Raw genomic sequence first — 20,169 nt, forward strand, 5'->3', positions numbered from 1 at the left:
GCGTGCATGCGCGCACGCACATACGCGCGCTCACAGAGAGCACATATGGTCCTCATGTGACCAGTCTGTGCTGCACGCTGACGCGCACACACACACACACACACACAAGATTACTTAATCCATCAAATTGAAATTACACACTCAGTAACAGGGAGTAATAGCATTGGCCTGTAGTTACAGTTTTGTGCACACACCTGTCCACAACACACAAAGTGCTAACTGCTAGCTGGCCTGTATAATCCACCTGTTAGCATTGTTAGCATAATAGATAGGCTACACTGTATGTCATGTATGTGGAGTTATGTAAAGTTAGCAAGCTAAGAAAGCAGTGGGCCAAGACAAGACCCCTGGGGTACTCCACATATAGAGCGGTGGCAAAAACAAAATATATTTGACTACAGAATAGTTACTTAACACAGATTGATTATATTTACCATGGTTTTTACAAGTATCACTATTAAATCAATATAAAAGTATCAATAATTTCAACAGATTTGATCATATTACTGTTTCACTAATATAAAATGCTTGAAGTGACCTGTGAGACTCTAATTGTTCCTAAATGTAAAGCTGTTTCTTGCTGTCAATAGAGCTAAATTTAAATTTGAATTAGGCACCTTGATGGTGACCTGATATGTAAATTTACAAAAAGGGACGTGTTTAGTGATTCATGGGGCCTCCCACATGTATTATTCGTACCTTCCTTTGGCATTACTAATGCTGCTCACTGGTGCACTTCCACCACTGCTTCAACAGACAAGAGGCCGTGTGTTAACAGTTTGTGTTGTTGAAAACATGTTTGAGGGATGCTTTCTAAAGTTATATTGAGAGGAAGAAGGCCATCTAAGTCTCTGTTTCCAAAGCTTGGCAACTAACTTCGAAACAGAAATCTAGATGGATAAATATATCACTGCATTCCACAGGAGAGCTATAAATATTTCAACACATCTTCACACATTCAGTCGAATTTCATTTATGTCATAGTGACAGATGGCCATGATAAGCACATAACGGCCACTGAAAGTCCACAGAAGGAAGTGGAGGAGTGGGTTATAGGAGTGCTTATAACATTTCTTCGGGGGGGGGGGGGTTAGGGTTGGAGTGAAAGTCACCCATGTGGCATGCACCCCCAGGAGTGTTGGGAAGTTTGACTCTTTTTACTGAGTCAGATCTTTTACTCTCGAACACTAAAATGAACGAATCTTTTTGGGAGTCATTTCGTTCATTTTTACATTGATGGCATGGTTTGCTTCAGCTGACAAAGTATAATACACAACTATCGCAACCAATTCAAAGCATGTGGAAACCTAGGAGAGCAAATACACACCACGATACAGTGACTCCTGTCCTGCATTCTCCCTGCCATTGATGTTTAACGGCGCGACAGTGACAGGTAGCTGTCACGTCCAAAAATGAACGATGAACGAGGAGAACTGCTTCTCGCACAGCCTGAGCGGCCTGGCTGTCATGTGACAAAATTGAACAAGGACCCGAGGCTGAATGAGTCGTGAGCTAATCATTTCTGTTTCCTGTCCTGCCGTGCGGTGAGAGAACGAATCAATCACTGAGATGACTCATTACTCCTGAGTCATATAAAAGATTAGTTCAGATTGAACGAAACGATCGCGACCGACACAACACTAACTGTATCACTGTTAGCATAAACATAACCATGTGTCGTTTCTGGCAGATGCAGTCTTCTGTTGGTTTTTTTTTTTTAATCATGACGATGTTTTGGCATCAAAACTACTTGGTTAAGTTTAGATAAAGAGACATTTTATGAAGCCAAATTGTCCAATGGACATGGGATAAAAGTCCTACAATTCTCTGTACGGTCAGACTTATCTCAGCCTGTTCTCGACTTCACCGTCCAAACTTCACTGTTGTTTTTGAGCAATGAACAATGAGTCACAGGTCGCCTCCGTCTCCAGCTGCTGACCTCATCGTGCTCCGTGGTTTTTTTTATACTACATCACGCTTCTCGTTAGATGTTTGTCTGTAGCCAGGCTGAGGCTGCTCGGTGGATCATAGCAGACAGATTGAGTAACGATCTGGACTCTGGGGTGTAATGATTTAATGAGGTATTATGTTTGGTATCCACACTGCAGCATATTGCCTCCTCCATATGGGTTATTATTCTTGGGTGGAACAGTAGACTTTGATTAGGCCATGCTGTCTCTTCTTGCTATTGATCCTCTGTGTGATGAGCTGTAGAGTTGTCCATAGCTTGTTAAACACTCCGCTGGCTTTATAATTCATTGTTCTTAGCTTGTTTGTGGGTCAGCAATAATGCATGACACCCCTGTGCTGACTGGACAGTATTCATGTAAGGAGCTGTTTGATGATTTATTGGAGGCTTTCTTTTGTTTCCTCCATCACTGATTGTGATTTAAAAACTATACTTTCTTTTTTTCAATATTGCAAAAACCTCAGGAAATGTCCATCACATTAACCCGCATATGAATCCCACTCACAGTAACATCTCTCATTCTTTTTCGTGAAGATTAAAAAGAAGTGAAGCCAGGATAAAGTCGCAGACCTGTGCAGTTTTTTACAAACATGGCCCCCTGCTCCCTGTCTGCAGGCAGAGGCGGGGGGCGCCGCTGCCAGACGCCATCCTCCGGACACGCTTCGCTTCATCTTCCATTGGAGCTGTCAGGGTGCAATCAGCAGACATGGCGAGCGCTCTGGCTGCACTGTGACATTACTTTGACCTCTGCAGGGTCCCTCGCGCTGCTAACAGGCCCCACAGTTTTTCCTCTCCGGAGCTGAATAATTCAACGTTGCTGTGGAGGCTGTGGATGGTGTTTTGATTCCCTTTGGGATCAGCCGAGCTGTAAAATATGGGAGGCTGTGACGTGATGGCAAAAACGACATGTTTATAATTTGCTTGAACAGTGTAAAACTTTGTGAATTTTGCAGCTTTTTAAGGTAAATGAACCTCATGATCGTCATTGTTCTATACATGGTGTCCCCCAGGGATCTTGTCTCGGTCTTCTACTTTTTCACCTTGTTGTCTCTAAAACACATAATCTGCACATATGAAACAAGTTACCATAAACAGACTTAGCTTATTAAATCAGTATCTTCATGCATTAAATGCCACAAAGGTCAGAAATGTGGACATAACTATTGGTTCCTGTCACCAACATTGAAATATTCTGTTTATTCTGCTCATTTTAGAGGTTATTTTTCTTATTTATCATCTCATTAAATAAATATTGGATATTCATCCCATAATATCATCTGTTGTGATAACATGAAAAAGCTGAGTCTGGTCCCTTACAAACTGAGCTAAAAGAGAGTATATTGGTCAGTTGGCCTGAAACTGGCAAAAACTTCTGAATTTAAATGAAACAAACAAGTGCCCTCCTGTGGTCATGTGACTGAAGTGCATGTGAAAAAAACTGCATACGTCATATATTATATCATTTTTGGGTTCACTGGCAGTCGACCTGCTCTGTTGTTTATGTGCGAGGACATGAGAAATGTGGTCTTCTAGCTGCTTGGGTAATCTGCCAAATTGCATTAGATGTGCTTCAACAACGCAGACAGAAAACACTCCTCCACTCCTGAGCCCCTGTCTGGTTGTGGACGTGTTTTTGCATTCGTATTTCCTATTAGACGCTCTTGTTAGTTGTGCCGTGAGTGTGATTTAATCCTTCGTGCCTCTCCGTCACTCTAAAAATAAAGTCTGCTTTCCCTGCAGTGCTCACTGAAACAGGAGCCGCTTCACCCTCTTGAAGTATTTAATAAGAAAGTACAGCAGACTCCAGGTCAGTTCTAATGGGGTTGGATATAGTGCCTCATTTATTAGCACAGATAAAACCTCCACTGTTCCAAACAGGTCTGTCAACACTTCCTGTCAGCGCTGCCCTCTCTCTCTCACACACACATATTCACACACTCCTCTTTGTCTTTCTCCTTCTGTCCGCTCTCATTTGCTCCTGTCTCCTCTTTCTTTCTCTCACATTTTCAACCTGTTTCACCATCACTCTCCTCTCTAAACCTGCTCTGGACATTGTTCGAGTGTGTGTGTGTGCAAAATCCCCCTCAGGTTCAGGTGTCGCTGCTCTGCTTTGAACAGGAAAGCTCAGAGATGAGGATCAACGCGAGGCCAAAGGTTTTAAGTAGTTCCCGTTTACTGAATAAATTAGACGCTTCTGTGTGTGTGTGTGTGGGCGATGTGTGTGTGTGTGTGTGAAGGGGGGGGGGCTATGCGTTTTGAGCCTGGTGCACACTGGCTCAGTCCTCTCAAAGCCTGTGGTCATATTACTCAGCGCAGGGGGTCAAAGGTCGAAGCCAATGAGCCGCTGCACACAGAACAAGCTGTGTTCTCACTGACTTTCTCGTGTGTAAAACAGCGGCCTCTCGGTGTTGTTGTGAATGTAACGATGGATTCTGGATCGCCATGAAAGTGTGTGTGTGTACGAGCTCAGTGCCAAATATGTGTCACACTCTTTGATTTAATTTGGAAGCTTTTAATTTTAGCCTTGCGACCCAGATTTTTATCGCAAAGATGCCAAGAGGTATCACACACACACACACACACACAGAGAGGCCTCCACTGGTGATCTTTCCCATACTGAACACACTGCTCTAATCTGAAAACAATAATCTATACACTTTATGAAATTAAACTGGACACCACCATGTACAGCAGGAACCAATCACCATAACAGCCTCTATGGTGGGTTAGTTTTATCCATAAGCTGCCACGTACAGCTTTCCTCCTCTTACAACCTGACCCCAATAGAAAAACCACCACATGATGTCCCTGTGTTGTGTGTATGTGTGTGTATAAAACTGCAGTGTTCCTCAGGTCGTCTCATCATCATAAAATGAGGTCATATGTTTTTATTCAGGTAAATTATGAAGAAGATCAGCTTATAGGGATTTGAAACATACGTGGTGTGATGATAGGAATATGAGATCAAGGAGAGAGGAAGGTTTTCAGATATAATCATTGGAGATCTTCTCATGTATTGTGTTTTTATAGTTGTTATTTTACTGATTAAAGGGTATTTTGTGAACATTTAAATATTTATTTTGTGCATATTTATAAACAAACACTAATCAATATAATAAATAAATAAAAAAATTAATTATTTAAATTTAAATTTTTCAAAAGTCACAAAAAAAATCTAAAACAGAGAAAGATTAATAATCTCATCTCAATTTATAAATGAATTTTTGTTTAAGGCATTTAAATAGAAACCTGCAGTAGCAGGGGATGGACACGAGGTGGCGGTAAGGTGCGTGAACTGTATTGCGACGTCACAAAGATGGCGGCGCCCGTCAGCAAGTGCAGGAGGTTCGTTTCCGTTTGTCGAAAAGTAGGAAGTTTTCTCCTTAATTCGGCTTTTGTCGCACTCGCGGCGTCGTGCGGCAGCAGAATGGAGTCTGACAGACCGACGAAGGTTCGAGAGAGACTTTAATCACATTCTACACTCGCGTTCTGTTGTGTCACGACACAATTTAAACTGTAATAACACCGTTAGAACAAAAACATGACATATTTGTCCGCTCCGCTGCGCAGTTACACAACGTCAGAGGCGTCTTCATGTCTTCGGCTAATGTCCGCTCTGTCCTCCACAGCTGGAGTTTGCGGTTCAGATGACATGTGAGAGCTGTGCGGAGAAAGTCAGAGCTGCTCTGGAGGGAAAGCCAGGTGAGAAAGGACCGAAAGAAGCAAGGACCCATCAGCAGCTGGTTTATTTACATCGGTGACTAATCTTTTACCTGCAAAACCTGTCATCTGTGTGTGACTGCTCCTTTAATAACGTCTTTACAGATGTTTATTTCCACTCCAAGTCGGCTTTCCATCATTATTTCTATTACTATTATTATTACGCAATATATTATTATGATATTATATCACTTGATAGTCCTTTTGTAATGAATACAAAGTGAAATATTAACAATAATCCAAACACTTGCCCAATGTATAGAGTAAATATTACCTGTAGGAAACACCTGACCCTAACCCGGAACAAACATTTTAACACACGTGTTCCTAGAGGGACCTTAAAAAGTGATGCACCGGACAAAACACTGCTGTCTAATGTCACTATAAAATACTCTTATTTAGAGAATGTATGTAACTGCTGGTGCACATATGAACAATTTTAATCTGAAAGTTTGAGCACATCTTCATATAAACTGTAAAAACACACATATTCACAAGAAAATAAAATATGAAAGATGACAGGAAACAGTTTGTAAAGCAGCTGACTTGTGTGTTTCTGATTGTTTGCAGGAGTGCAGTCGGTCAGTATTGATGTGAGCAGGGAGCAGGTGCTGGTGGAATCTGCTCTGACCAGCGCAGAGGTGCAGACTCTGATAGAGAGCACCGGACGCCGGGCGGTGCTGAAGGGCATCGGCGGATCAGAGCGAGGTGAGGAGCATCTCACACACACACACACACACCAATAACAGTGTGATCACAACCCGAGTGTCACCTGGTTTGTCATTTTTCTGGGGGGGGGGGGCAGATTCTCAGTCCTTTAGGACCTGTGTGTGTTTTATTATGACAGACCTGGGTGCAGCTGTGGCCATGTTGGATGGCGTGGGAGGGATTCAGGGGGTGGTGCGTTTCTTGCAGCTGTCAGAGGAGCGCTGTCTGATTGACGGGGCCATCGACGGGTTAGAACCTGGACCCCACGGCATCCACGTCCATACCCTAGGGGATCTGACACTGGACTGCCTGAGGTGGGACCACCCAGACCTCACTCTTTTACACCATTTTGGTGACAGGAGGTTGCAATCCTTTTGTATGTTTTGCCAAATAGTGAGCCGTCGCTCTCGTCTTTTGCAGTTGTGGGGAGCACTACAACCCATTCGGAAAACAACACGGTGGCCCAGAGGACTCAGAAAGGGTACAGTATGAAATAACGACTCTATGCTGTACGAGAGCTCTGCAGAGAAACCATGAAGATCATAAAATCTGTATGAAAACATCTGATAAAGGAGCCATTCTGTTCTGCTCCAGGTGCTGCAGCGCCTCCTGGCTGCTGTGTTCATGTGTTTACGTTTGTAGTTCACTCTTATTAGGGCCAGAGCACCTAACATGCCTAACATTAACATGCCCAAAAACTCGGTAGAAAAATTCATTCGCCCGAAAAATTTTGAAATTCGCTGACGCACATAGGAAAATGGCTCTATAGCGCCCCCAACGCGTAGCCACTCTGGCCGGTTTGACACAGGATTATGAAAATTGGCACACATATGTATCACCTCAAGACGCACAAAAAAAGTATCTTGCCCCCCCCCCCCCCCCCCCCCCCAAACCCAACAGGAAGTCCGCCATTTTAAAGTTTGCGGCCATTTTTGGTGATTTCTGACCCTGCTACAAAACGTTTCACGCCTCACATACTTCATCCAATCCAGCTGAAATTTACTGTGTCCACTCAGGACACCATAGGGAATAGACGCATTCCAAAACTCTTTCAAAAGAGTTACGGTGTGGCGGGGGCGTGGCCTCAAAGTTTGACCATTCGCCATTACAAAGGAACTGGCTCTATTTTCTGCAGTACTACCAACATACTTCATCCAATGTGGACAATATCTTACAGTACTGCTATGGACCCGAGTCTGAACAGATATTAGATATGCTAATAGGATCATAGGGTCATAGCGCCACCAGGAACTATGTCTTGTAAATGTGTGTTTGTTGTACGTCTCTGGAAATGAGAGCACAGAAGAGTATAGGAGAGGGGATTACGTTAACCACGCGGACAACATGTAACATGTGATCTGTAACTCAGCATGTAGGTGATCTGGGAAATATTGTTGCTGGACCAGATGGCAGAGCCTCATTCAGGCTAGAGGACAGTCAGCTAAAGGTAACACACACACACACACACACACACACACTTGGTAGAAAGCTGCAGTATAAGAACATTCCTTGCCTTTGCAGGTGTGGGATGTGATTGGTCGATCACTGGTCGTCGATGCCGGGGAGGATGATCTCGGCCGAGGCGGTCACCTGCTCTCCAAACAGACCGGGAACTCAGGCGAAAGGTGGGTGTGACTTTTTATATTACACAGGGAGCTGGAAGCTTTGATTGATTTAAGTCACACGTCGAAACTGTGCTGATTCTATCGGTAGTCTGTGTTCTGCCATTTAAAGATGATGTAAAAAAAAAATTAAGCAATCATTACATTTCCTCACTAATTGATTCATCTACTTATCTTTTCTGCTCTACACGGCCTCATTCTGTGCCACTAATCCCTGTAATTAAATTTCACATCCGCAGATTCAGTCAATGATCTTGTTATGTGACAAATGCTTTTGTTTTTACTTACGTGATCCATTTTTTTCCAGTTTCTGGTCAATTTTTTAAGCTTTTATGTTGTTTAAAGGTTTTTTGTTGTTGTTCTTTCCTCTTCAGACTGGCCTGCGGGATTATTGCTCGATCAGCAGGCCTTTTCCAAAATCCCAAACAGATTTGCGCCTGTGACGGAGTCACGCTGTGGGAAGAGAGAGACCGACCCTTAGCCGGGAAAGGTCGAAGCAAGGAGACACCGACAGCAAACCTCTGAACACTGGGGAGAAAAGGAGAAGACGACAGAGAGTCAAAGCAACTGAGGAATATGTCCCCAGACGGCTGGACGGACCAAATGTACTTTACCTGCTCACTGCTTCATGTTAATCCTCTGTCCACTACTCCTTCCTTTGCCCTAGCCTCCCTCTAGACTTCAGAGTTCAGATGGCAGCACAGACAGAGCCATCACACCAGAGCGTCCTTTAATCGAATCAAATCTGCCACAATAAACCTGTAGTAATGTGTGTCAGAACATGACACTGCCAACACCCTGCCACTCATGTGAAGTAACCTCTCAGAGCTGCTTGTTCATTTTCAAGTCATTTATTTATGTTAAAGAAAACAAAAAATGTGACAAAAAAAATTCAATAAATTTCAGAAGTAACAAAATGAAACACAAGAAAAAAGTCCTGGGACTATTTGTCCCGTCTATACTTGTGTGACTTTAATGTAAAAGAAATTGTCTAATAAATTCATATTTTTTTTATTTTTACGTTTGCAGTGAATTTCAATTTTGGTTTCTTCTTGAGTTTGTTTATTCTGCTCTCTGACATCGTGCCCGGACTCAAATGGCTCTATCACCCTATACATCACACATCACACAGTACAAAGATGAAATTTCAGGGTCTGACTTTTACATAAAAGTTTGTGTTTCAGCTCAGAACAAGTAAATGGAGCCTCCATCTGTTCATTCTGAATCCATGAGGTGGTGTGAGCGACCCAGCTAACAGAGAGTGAAACCAGCCTGGGGGGGGGGGTTTGAGGGAGGCCTCGGGGGACTGTGTGCTCAGCTGTTTTCTTTTCAACATGGAGTTTGAGTGTCGAGTGTCTTTATCAGTTCTGCAGCCAACTTTAAAGCCACACAGTGACGGAGAACTACACCTTTTCCCTGTTGTATGGCGATGGATGGTGGTGTGACTCTGCTACCTGCTGACTGTTATTCTTCTTGATGAAGACTTCAGTGTGTGTGTGTGTGTGTGTGTGTGTGTGTTCAATGGCTTGCATTGATTTTCCAAATCGAGTATCTGACTTGCTCTGCTGATGCCTGAATGGGTTTATTGAATTTCTAACAGCTGTTAGGTCCTTTTCAGTCCTGAGTGTAGGAGTGCAAGTGATCGTTTCTGTTATTGAGTTATTATTGAAAAGTTGATTTTAAAGCAGCTTTGTGTCATAAAATAAACGGTGCACATGAATCATGTTCACACCGTGTTCACTGTGACAGAAATGACAGACTTCACAGTTTAGTGTCACGGCTACGTATCAAGGATCCCGCAGCCTGTGAGGAAAGCTGTGCAGAGCTTTATGGCACCAGGCAGGGAGAGCTGGTGGAGTCACTGTCTGCAGCGGCCAGGTTAGCGTGACAGGAGCCTTACTGTACTGTACTTTCTTAAGGTAGCTGGTAAACAAAGTTGTATGTCGGCCATTTTTCTCTTTTTTTATGACATGTAGCAACAATCTAAAACCATTTAGCTTCGTTTTCGGCAACAAATTAAAACATTTTTTTGTCTGTAAACAGCGGAGCGAACTTCCTAGAGACTCCTAAATGTGATTCAGAACGTCTTGATGGAATTTCTTAAACATTTTTGCACAAACACTTAAGACTAATTTAAGGGGTTTGTCATGTACATCATGACAAGTCTTCAACTAGTGCTCAACGGGACAAACGTGAAGTGATAGTATTAAAGATTCAAGAGGTTTAAGGCCACTGTTACTGGCTGGACATCCATGGATGCAAACTGTACACATGTAGACAAACAAATGCAATTCTAGTTTTGTATTATTTTTTATGACTGCAAATTAAAACTTTCCATTTTATCCCAACGGATGTCCCAACAGAAAAAAATACGCTAAAATTATACCATTTGTAATAAAAGTATTTTGTAAAAAAACAAAAAATTCTGCCCTTGTTAGCACATCTAGCAAGCCTTGACTCACTCTTTTGTGACTAATGGCCATGTGGCAACAAATCAGTGAGTTTTTGTCTGATATACAGGTTTTTACAGTTGATGCGATCAATAGTAAAAAAAAAAAAAAAAAAAAAAAAAAAAACACTAAAAAATAGTTACATATTTATAGTATTTTGCCTTTATAAGTTTTCAGAGTTTGGGAACACTTGTGGGGACACTTGGAGAAAATGTTAGTTTTATTTATTCTTATTCTAAATAAAGATAATATCAATAAATAATCAAAGAAATTTGATTTTTTTTGAATGATTTCTGGCTTTAAACTGCTGTAGGTCTGCACACAGGTAGGAGTGTGTGTGTGTGTGTGTGTGTGTGTGTGTGTGTGTGTGTGTGTGTGTGAGCATCCTCCGGGTGCAGCAGCAGCAGCAGCCCTCCCCCTCTGCAGCCTCTCCAGCAGTATGCCCGACGTTCAAACGGAAGCAGGCGCTACCATTTTGAAATAGAGCACCGCTTAGGTAAGATGGTAGATCCTTTTTTTTAAAAAAAAAAACCTAATCAAACCTTTTTGTTGTGTTGTTCTTTGTCTGATGTGCACATGAGGGAATGAAATCGAAGCGCGACAGGTCTGGATGTTGTGTGTTTTAGCGACAAAGGCTGTTAGACCGTGTTGTTGTTGCACGGGGATCTCTCGGTGTTACACTGGTTTCATTCCACGGGTGGAAAAAAAACTGTATTACACAGTTATCGATCACATTCTGTTCGCCTGCTGCTGTATCTGTGTATTTATCAGCACTTCCGGGTTCTCCGGAGTCATTTTTATGGTTGTCTCCATGTTTGTTTTTCGCCTTTCGGGCTTGTTTTTTTTTTTCTTCCTTCTTTTTTACTCCACCACGACCGAAGCCGAACAAGCATCCCGATCCCACCCCGAGTCCCCCCGAGTCTGCTCCCACTCAAGCAGACCAGAGTGGTGGGTGGTGGGGACACGGCGGTCCAGCAGCGTGGACTTAACTCGTGTCTTTTTAACATGTATTTGGACAAAATGTGTTGACTCAGCGTCGTGCTGCTGCGTCATCAGAAAACCAGCGTTCACCCCCCACCCCCCCTGCTATGCCTCAAATGAACCCAGTGTGTGTGTGTGTGTGTGTGTGTGTGTGTGTGTGTGAATGCAGAGGGGGTGCACACACACACACACACACACACACACACACACATGCATGCATGCAGTAACATCATGGTTTTAAAAGTTGTTGTTGTGGAGACACCTCTAGTCCACAGTGCTGTCTTATTATTTATCTTCATGATAAATGCAACTGGTGCACACAGCCCCTCCACCCTCGCCTCCTCTCCACCCTCTCCACCCTCGCCTCTGTGTGTGACTCATAGCTGTAATCACAGCCTGCTCTCAAGTGAGAATGAGGTCTTCTTAAAGTGGAACGTAGCTGTGATGTCTGCTCTTCAGTCTGACCTCACAGGCAGATGTAAGGTCTGTGTGGGGTTCTAATGACTGAAATGTGATCATTAATCTGCTTTGGGACGCATCGCTGGCTTCTGCCGTGTGATGTGTAAAGTACAAAGGTTGTACTGTGTGTTTTTGTGTGTGTGTGTGTGTGTGTGTATATACATTTGGCTGGTGTTAGGAGCGCCAAGTAGACAGCTGTTGAATCCTCCACCGTCCTGCCTCAAGGTGCCTTTTAAAGCGCAGCCATCCCATTTCAAGTGGTGTGTGCAGCCTGTTTGTGCGCTTCTGTTGTGCCTTAATTCTGCCTTTTTTTTGGCTGTGGGGAAAAAGAAGAGGTAGAAGTGCAACCGAGGCACACTGACCCCCCTGAGCGAGCTGGCACGGCGAGCGGCGAGGCTAAACCTCAGATTGGGCAATGCTAACGTTGTTTATAGCCGGCTTTGTTTTCAGTCTTTGTGAATAAGCAATAAGGCCCCGTTCACACTGGAGAAAGTCATTCCAGCTAGAGTAGGATTGAGCCCAGACAGCCTTTAAGCTGGATGCGTTCAGACCTATTTTCAAATCTGGCTAGCACACACTTGTGTCCGCACTCAATCCGGCTTCATCCAGCGTGTTTGCGGTCCTCCAAACCACTAGGTGGCGCCTCGTAATATACAGAGTCCGTTCAGGCCGCGGTAGGACCGTGTGTGCGCATGCGTCATGCGGTTTTTTGTCCCGTGTCGTGCCCCGTGAACCGGAAGTAGCATGTCGCTAACATAAAGTAGCATGTCGCTAGCCGGATTCGCTCGCCACATTTGCGTTCACACCTGAGCCACAATTGAGCCGATTGAAATCAAACTGGATACAGCCGGATTCGAGGTGTTCACACTCAGAAAAAAAACACATCTGGATTGATCAGGATGCGGCCGAATCCTGCTTAAGCCACATTTTTCCTCCAGTGTGAACGGGGTATAAGGGAGCACAAAGGTGGAATGAAGAGGGGGGTCTTTGGTGCAGGTTTATACCGCGTGTGCACCGACATGATGGCACAGCTCTGATTTGTAACACCGATGTGACCAAAAGAGGCACAAAAATGGAGGAATTTAACCACCGCCTCTGTATGAAAAGGGGACAAATGATGACAACACAGAGCTCTAATATGTTAAATCCCACAGAACCTTAACCGTGCAGTCATTTCTCCCCCGGCTACAACCGTAAAAGAGGTCTTTGTTCCAGTGCACAACATCACACACGGGTTCCTGCAGTGGAGAAACAACTACAGGCCCGCTCCTGTCAATTCAGATTCCATCAGATTTATGTAAAACGGCTTGTGTCTGAGTGGTATCAGTGTCTGTTTCAAATCGTAAGTAGCTCCAGAAGTATTTTGATCTCGATAACGTCTTACATTTGTTTGTATTTATGTGGATAATCTGCCGTTCTTCAGCCTTATCAGTTAATCTGTAAACAGTTTCATGTCAGTGAAACAGAGCATATCTTTTTGCACCCTTCCCCCACATCAGACATCTCTAATCCCTGAAAAAACTTGTGGGGGAAAAAAATAGCTGGTGTCAGCTCGGTGCTGCAGTCGCCCCCTGATACTCTTCTTCCTGCTCTCACGCAGCGATAAAGGTGCTGCTTCATGCTCAGCCAGTAGCGAACAGTTGATGCTTTCAGCCAAGCACATCACTCCTCTGTGTCTCCACAGCGCCATGGACAAGAGCCACACAGTGAAGCTCTTCGTGGGCAACCTGGCTTTGGACACCACCCAGGAGGAGCTGTCAGCCATCTTTGAACCTTATGGCCAGGTGGTCAGCTGCAGTGTTCTGCGACAGTTTGCCTTCGTGCACCTGCAGGGTGAGGGCGCCGCAGAGCGCGCCATCCGGGAGCTCAATGGACGAGAGTTTCGGGGACGGAATTTGGTGGTGGAGGAATCCAGAGGAAGGCCGCTGCACTCCACCAAGGTGTTTGTGGGTAATCTGAGTGGGATGTGCACCACAGAAGACCTCCAGCAGCTGTTCCAGACGTTTGGGAAAGTTCTGGAGTGTGACAAGGTGAAAGGTAAGCAAAGACCTTACTCACATGGGAGTAAGAGGTTGTCTGCAAAATCCTATATAGCATTTTATTGTTATACAAGAGTGCAAAGTTCTCAGTGTGTAAAACTAGGTAACGGCCCTGTTGTAAAGACGGAGCAGTTTAATCATTTCTCATGGAAATAATGTGCTGCTGTGATCCTAATTGTTACTTTCAATGACAGCCAGATGTTCCTCTGTCGCAGGCTATGCCTTTGTTCACATGGAAAACAAGGAGGATGCGCTTCAGGCCATCGAGGCCCTGCACGGCACCTCCTTCAAGGGCCGCCCCCTGTCTGTGGAGCTGTCCAAGTGCCAGCCCAGCAAGCAGGCCCCTACAGGCAAAATACCATGTGTTAACTGTGGGAAGCAGGGTCACTATGCGGGAGAGTGTCCGGTGGGGAAGCCCTCTCTGGAGCAGTACCAGAGCCAGGCAGCGGTGTTAGCCGCTGCTGCCGCCGCAGCCGCCGGCCTGCCTCTGCAGGTGCAACAAAGTGTTCACAATTCAGTCTACAACACCTCCACCTTTGACCCCACGTACGCAGCTCTGACTGGGATTACCACCGGCACACGCACAGATGGAAACCCAGTGAATCCAGCTGTTTATGGTGCCCTTGCCAGCCAGGTGTATGGTGCCAACGTCGCCAATCAGCTTTATGGAACGGTGGCCAATCAGGCAGCTCTTACATCAGGCGCCACACAGGTATACAGCTCCATGACGCCCAATATCTACGGACAGGTAGCTGCATCCCCGGCAGCGGCTGCTGCTGCTGCCGCCGCCGCCGCCGCCGCCTACTCGACTCCAGTTTACACCCCGACTGTGGCCAACCCCCCCGTCTACCTGGCTGCTGCTCCTGGAATAGAAATGCCAACAGCAGCGGCAGCAGTCAACCCTGCTTACACAGTAGCTCAAGCAATTTATGGCGCCACTACACCAGCCTACGCCCACATAAGCACCATGGGAGCAGCGGACCCTACTACGGCCATCTTTGAGGCTGCCAGACAGGCGCATTATTTTGCCCAAGGCCAGCAGGTTATGGCGGAGCAGCAGACGGTGGCTGCTGCTGCCGCCGCGGCAGCTGCGGCAAAGTCTGGCGAGCGGGACCGTAGTCCCCTACGGAGGTCAGCACCTCTGCTACCAGACCCTGTGATGAAGCCGTTTATGTACCAGAGGGTGAAGCCACGGCGACCGCTGCTCCCCACGCCGGCTGGCCGAGCCGCTGAGGAGGCAGCGGAGGCTGCAGAGGACCCCATGGCCAGGTACGACATGATGTTTACACTCCGCTATGTGATGTGGATATTTCTCATGGCTGCTGAATGCCTTTTAAATCCGCTGTGGTGTTATCACTCCTTGCTTACTTCCCCTGTGTTGCCATGTGCCACTATAAATGTCCCTGTTCCTTCCTACACCCTCCTCTCCTCACCTTGAACCCATCCGTCTCTATTTCCACCCTTCCTCACTTGTCTTAGATACTACGCTGAGTACTACCAGCAGCTGCAGCAGTACCCCCAGTTCCAGTATGCCTACCCGCCGCCGAACACGGTGACGGCCATCCCCGGCATGCCCGGAGTGTCGGCGGTGCCGGCGGTTCCAGCTGTGCCCACGATGTCCCAGCAGGTTGCTGCGTTGGACGCCCTCAGGCCAGTGGTCCCCACCGCTGCGGCAGTGGCAGCCGCCATAGCTGCGCCCAGGGTGTATGAGCCGCCGTTGCCGCCGCCCACGCGCAAGGAGGCCATCCTCCGCCGCCCCGAACTCTCCCTTCACACGCCTGAGCCCCCCTTCCGATAGTCGCACACTCTGCCCCCCCCCCCCCCCCCCCCCCCCCCCCCCCTCCCTTTTTCTTTGCCCTGAACCCCACCCACCCCCACCCCCACCCCCACCATCTCCTTTTCCACCCCAAACGTGACCACCTTACAGCAGCTGTATGTGTGTGTGTGTGTGTGCGTGCGTGCGTGTCTGGGCTTTGAAACTGGGGGCTCCTGGGTTTATTAACCTGCTTTTTACGAGGGACGTGATCAGCTAACCTTGGTCCAGTTTGTGTACACACAGTGCAGCCATGAAAGGGAGACGCTCATCTGATTTCTGGGCATTCGTTGTGCTTCTCAGTTTTACCTTTTTATCGTGCCAGTCTCACACTTGTGCCAGTATTAAGACTGACCCCGTCAGTCCTTTCATATGCCTTTATTTCTGCAAAACCCACTTTTGATTTTCTAAGGCCAAACCAACGACGACATCAGCCACCCTCCTTAGGCCTAGATGATCAGTTTAGGGCAGCTAATTTGAAACCTTTTTTGCCTTATGTTGATGATTTGTAATGTAATCGGATGGGACGTCAGATCGACACATATTGTGTGCTGGCTGCATTGCATCGTGTCCGAACAGAACCAAGGTAGTGTTGTTTTTTTTTTTTGAGCGGGGTGGGCGGAGGGGGTGTTTGTCTGGAATGTGACGTGTGAACATGTGCGGGCTCTTGACCTTGCAGCGCACAAACGCAGCAGCTGAGACTGCGCCTTGCAGGAAAAAAAAAAGCACACCTATACGTACTGTAATGTATGTTTGGATCTTTCCTCCACCCCCCACCTCCTTCCCCACATTTACTTCTAACTACTGAAAGACACTGCTTCACCTCTCTTTCTCTTTCTAACTACAGCTGCCTACCTCTTACAGTAATTTCAGTGTAGTGTTTTCTGTTCCACACGTTTCACCCAGTCAGCAGTTTCAGCTCCTTGGGTCAGCAGTTTAGAGTGGGAGGAGTCAGATGTTTTTTGTAGATAGTCTGTATTAGGTCCTTCATATTCAGAGGCCTTTTTTTAAACCTATAGTGTAAATGTTTTGTTGTTTTTTTTAGTGTAGTTTACATGTGATGTAAGTCAGCCTGGGATGTAATGCATTGTAAATGGACAAAAACCCACGTGTGACTACTGAACGAGCTGTTTACAAAAGGATCTTTAAAATGCATCCTATCAGAAAGTATGTGACAAGCTCAACAATGTGCCTATAAGCTTTGAGTGAAGTGCATTAAGTGGAGGGATCTCCCATTTTAAGTGCTTTTGATATTACTTTTAATCATTTCAAAGGGAGGGATGGAACAGGAGCGCCCCCCCCCTCCCGAGCTCAGCATCCAGACGGATAAGAGCGGTAAAGCTTTCTCTCAGATTTGCACTCTTGTATTAGATTTTTTTTTTTTCATATCATACATTGAAAAAAAAAAAAAAAAAAAAAAGCCACAAACTTGAGCCTCACAGGCTCATAATAATCAGCTGCTGGTTTTAAGCAGAAATGACAGTGATAGCACCAGTGAAGTGAGAGATGGTGCAGTGTCTTCAAAATGCCCCAAATCCATTTCTCCTTCTAAACCTCCAGACCTGCTTCATACTGTAACTGCAAAAAATACAGAAGAGGATTAGAGCCGCTGTAAAAAGTCTGATTCTGACACCTCAGAATCTTCATTATTATGAGATTTCAGACTGAAGTTTGTCTTAATTTCAACTCGGAATTCTGAGATTAAGTTTCTTTTAAAAAAAATTTCTCAGAATTTTGTGACAGACGTTAAAATGCATGAAGCTTGAAATGCTCCGACTCTTTACTCCCACAATTCTACAGTGAGAATTCTGACTTTGACTAAGAATTAAGACTTAACTCCAGTTTAGAAGAGTTTAAGAAATCTTAACCTTCAGACTCTTAATTCCAACTCGTAATTTAGACTTTAGACTCAGAATTGTGTCTTTTTCTCCTCTGAATTTTGAGAATAATTTAATTAATTTAGACTTGAACTAAATTTAAGGGTCTTCTCAAAAATCTTTAAATGTCTCTTACTTTTAAATGTCTCTAGACTTTTATTTCCTTTTTCTCAGAATTCTGCCTTAAAAAGAAAACCATTTCTTTACAGCGCTCCGCTCTTTCTTCCTGTACAAATGTTGTTGTTTAGTCGTTGGATCTCATAGGTGGAGTTTGCTACGTCTGGATAAACTGTCCCGAGTAACAAACCCCACTAGTCCATGTCTACAGAGACGTTTTTTTTGCTGCTACAGTTTGACAGCAGTCTGATGCACACACACAGTCAGACCCTCTGAAATCACCTGACTGCCTCATTACTTCTCTCCCTCCCCTCTCCTCCTGTGGTTCTTAGTGGTTAAGTGACTTTTGCATTTCACAGTGTAATCTTTCTGTGTCGTATATACAAACACATACCAGTTGCATCCTTTGTAGAACTATGTGGTTTGCGAAATGTCTTGTTTGCCATGTTTGAGATCGTATTTTTTAGAGAAGTATTTTAATTTTTTGCCTTTTTTTTGTTTTTTTTAAAGAAAAAGTTAAAAAGACAAGTTAAACAAAAAAAACCAGCATGCTTTTTATTGAGATTATGTATACTATAAACCTTATTATAATAAAGAATGTTTGGCTGACTACTGTGGTAAAAAAGAAAGCAAAGGGTTTGGACATTTCCCCTTCTTCTTGTTTATGTTCTTCTCCACTATCTGTTTCTCTTGTGTAAAATGACCACCAGACCCTTTTGACCGGGGACCCAGGGGGAGACAGGTGTAGATGCTGGCCCGGCTTTGCTCTCTTTGGTCAGGGTAAGTGAGGGTTGGTGCTCCTTTCTCTCTCCAGACTCTCAAACCAAAATGTATATGAAGGCTTTTTGCCTTTAACAGTTTTTCATTTGGGCAAGAAACGCATGATTTGCTGCTTTAAATTGATCCTTTATACAAATTATACATTGAGAGCTGGGGAGAGGCACACAGATGGAATGGGTGCATTTTGATCTGTGGAGCAGTCCTGTTCCTGGGGTTGATGGGTGTTCGTCTGGTCTGGTCTGGTCTGGTCTGGTCTGGTCTCTCCCTCCCCCCCTGCTGCACCAAAGTCTCCCTCTCTCCCTGTGTCTCTATATGTCCACTCTACTCTCAGACCTGCATGCGTGATAATCTGTAACTCTGCCGCCAGAAAAAAAACAAACAAACAAACAAACCACACACAGCCCCATCGACAGTCCAGCTCTGAACTAACTATCTCAACTGAATTAGGTCACCGTGCCACCTGGAACGGCCAGCGTGCAGCCGTGCGTGAGCGTGGCAGCGTGAGCCATGGGGACGACTTTTAGCGCGACGCCACCGCAGTGGGAACTTGTTCTCTCTCTCTTCACCACCAAGGTAAATGAAAAACAACAGCAACCAAAAAAAAAATCATAAAAGCACTGACCTCCCCCCCCAACCCCTGCACACACACCTGCCACCCCCCCTCTGACTGTGCCTTGACCAAACACTCCTCCCCCCCCTCCCCTGCTGTCCTCTGCCATCACCCCTCCCCTCTCTTCCCAGTCCGTAACTCTTCCTCCTCCTCCTCCTCCTCCGCTGCAATGGCAGTGCCACACCTGACAGCCCTGGGCTTCTCCTCGGTGGGGGTGGCGGGCGGGAAAGGGTGTCTCGCATCAGCATACCAGGTGACTGATGGTGTGTGAATAAAAGGGTGTGTAGGAGTGTGTGTGTGTGTGTGTGTGTGAGGCGTTTTTGGGTGGTACTTGCTTGGCATATGCGGACACACCCCCACCCTTCCCCTGCCCGCTAGTCAACTCCTCTCCATCGCCGTATTCGCCGCCCTTGCCCCCCTTGCCCTGCCCTCCTCTCCCTCACCCTTCTGTCCCTGTGCGCCTCTCCTATCCGCCGTTCACACACACACACACACATAAACACACACACTGCGCTTTTGCCGCCGCCACCGCCGCCGCCACCTTGGATCTGGGTTCGTGGCTCTGGCTCGGACTCAACTTTCCCAGAACCACCCACCTGACCCAAAACTTCCCATCCTCCTTTGTTACCATTAAGGCCTGGGCGTGCCAAATGGACAGTGTATGTGTGATGGCCTGCCGCCGGACTCTGTAACATGAAAGAGACTTTCAGTGTCGGACAAGCCGCTTTGCTAAAACTGTTGAATGCTGGGTTTGCGCCACACAGCTGGGGAGGGATCCTGACTCTGCAAAAAAAAAAAAACACTTAGATCCATTTCACCTGGAGTGATAAACCAACCGGACTACAGGGGTTTCTGGGTCCCTCACAGCCTGTGTGCCAATCAGAAACGTCCTATAAGATAGGCCGAGGTATGAGGCCAGTCTGACCTGCAGATTTTCATCAATCTCAGGATTCCTATAGGACTTTTCTGGTATGGCAGCTCTGTTTCTCTCTTAATACTGGAACCAGTTGGACGTGTCCTCATC

At 45.7% G+C, this 20,169-nt stretch overlaps 2 protein-coding genes across 3 annotated transcripts; both read left to right on the forward strand.

Moving 5' to 3' along the window:
- Positions 1-5,281: 5,281 nt before the first annotated feature.
- ccs (copper chaperone for superoxide dismutase) lies at positions 5,282-9,039 on the forward strand. Its single transcript, XM_028429439.1, has 8 exons — positions 5,282-5,420; positions 5,599-5,671; positions 6,260-6,397; positions 6,537-6,711; positions 6,818-6,878; positions 7,767-7,844; positions 7,919-8,022; positions 8,394-9,039. Exons 1-8 carry the CDS (start codon positions 5,286-5,288, stop codon positions 8,542-8,544), a joined length of 915 nt encoding a protein of 304 aa, XP_028285240.1. The 5' UTR covers positions 5,282-5,285; the 3' UTR covers positions 8,545-9,039.
- Positions 9,040-10,887: 1,848 nt separating this feature from the next.
- On the forward strand, positions 10,888-18,927 carry rbm14b (RNA binding motif protein 14b). Of its 2 annotated transcripts, none has more exons than XM_028429072.1 (4): positions 10,888-10,965; positions 13,594-13,946; positions 14,143-15,217; positions 15,428-18,927. In XM_028429072.1, exons 2-4 carry the CDS (start codon positions 13,598-13,600, stop codon positions 15,744-15,746), a joined length of 1,743 nt encoding a protein of 580 aa, XP_028284873.1. In that variant the 5' UTR covers positions 10,888-10,965; positions 13,594-13,597; the 3' UTR covers positions 15,747-18,927. The 2 variants fall into 2 exon arrangements, with proteins under 2 accessions (XP_028284873.1, XP_028284874.1); XM_028429073.1 differs by having other exon boundaries at positions 14,164-15,217.
- The last annotated feature ends 1,242 nt before the right edge of the window (positions 18,928-20,169 follow it).

The sequence above is a fragment of the Parambassis ranga genome, chromosome 18 (assembly GCF_900634625.1).
Source record: "Parambassis ranga chromosome 18, fParRan2.1, whole genome shotgun sequence".
Lineage (NCBI taxonomy): Eukaryota > Metazoa > Chordata > Actinopteri > Ambassidae > Parambassis > Parambassis ranga.

Coding starts and splice junctions, on each gene's coding strand:
- rbm14b (XM_028429072.1), top strand. CDS start 13,598: ATGGACAAGAGCCACACAGTGAAGCTCTTCGTGGGCAACCTGGCTTTG. Junction 13,947..14,142: donor GGAGTGTGACAAGGTGAAAG/GTAAGCAAAGAC, acceptor TTTCAATGACAG/CCAGATGTTCCTCTGTCGCA. Junction 15,218..15,427: donor GCAGAGGACCCCATGGCCAG/GTACGACATGAT, acceptor CACTTGTCTTAG/ATACTACGCTGAGTACTACC.
- ccs (XM_028429439.1), top strand. CDS start 5,286: ATGGCGGCGCCCGTCAGCAAGTGCAGGAGGTTCGTTTCCGTTTGTCGA. Junction 5,672..6,259: donor TGCTCTGGAGGGAAAGCCAG/GTGAGAAAGGAC, acceptor GATTGTTTGCAG/GAGTGCAGTCGGTCAGTATT. Junction 7,845..7,918: donor TAGAGGACAGTCAGCTAAAG/GTAACACACACA, acceptor TTGCCTTTGCAG/GTGTGGGATGTGATTGGTCG.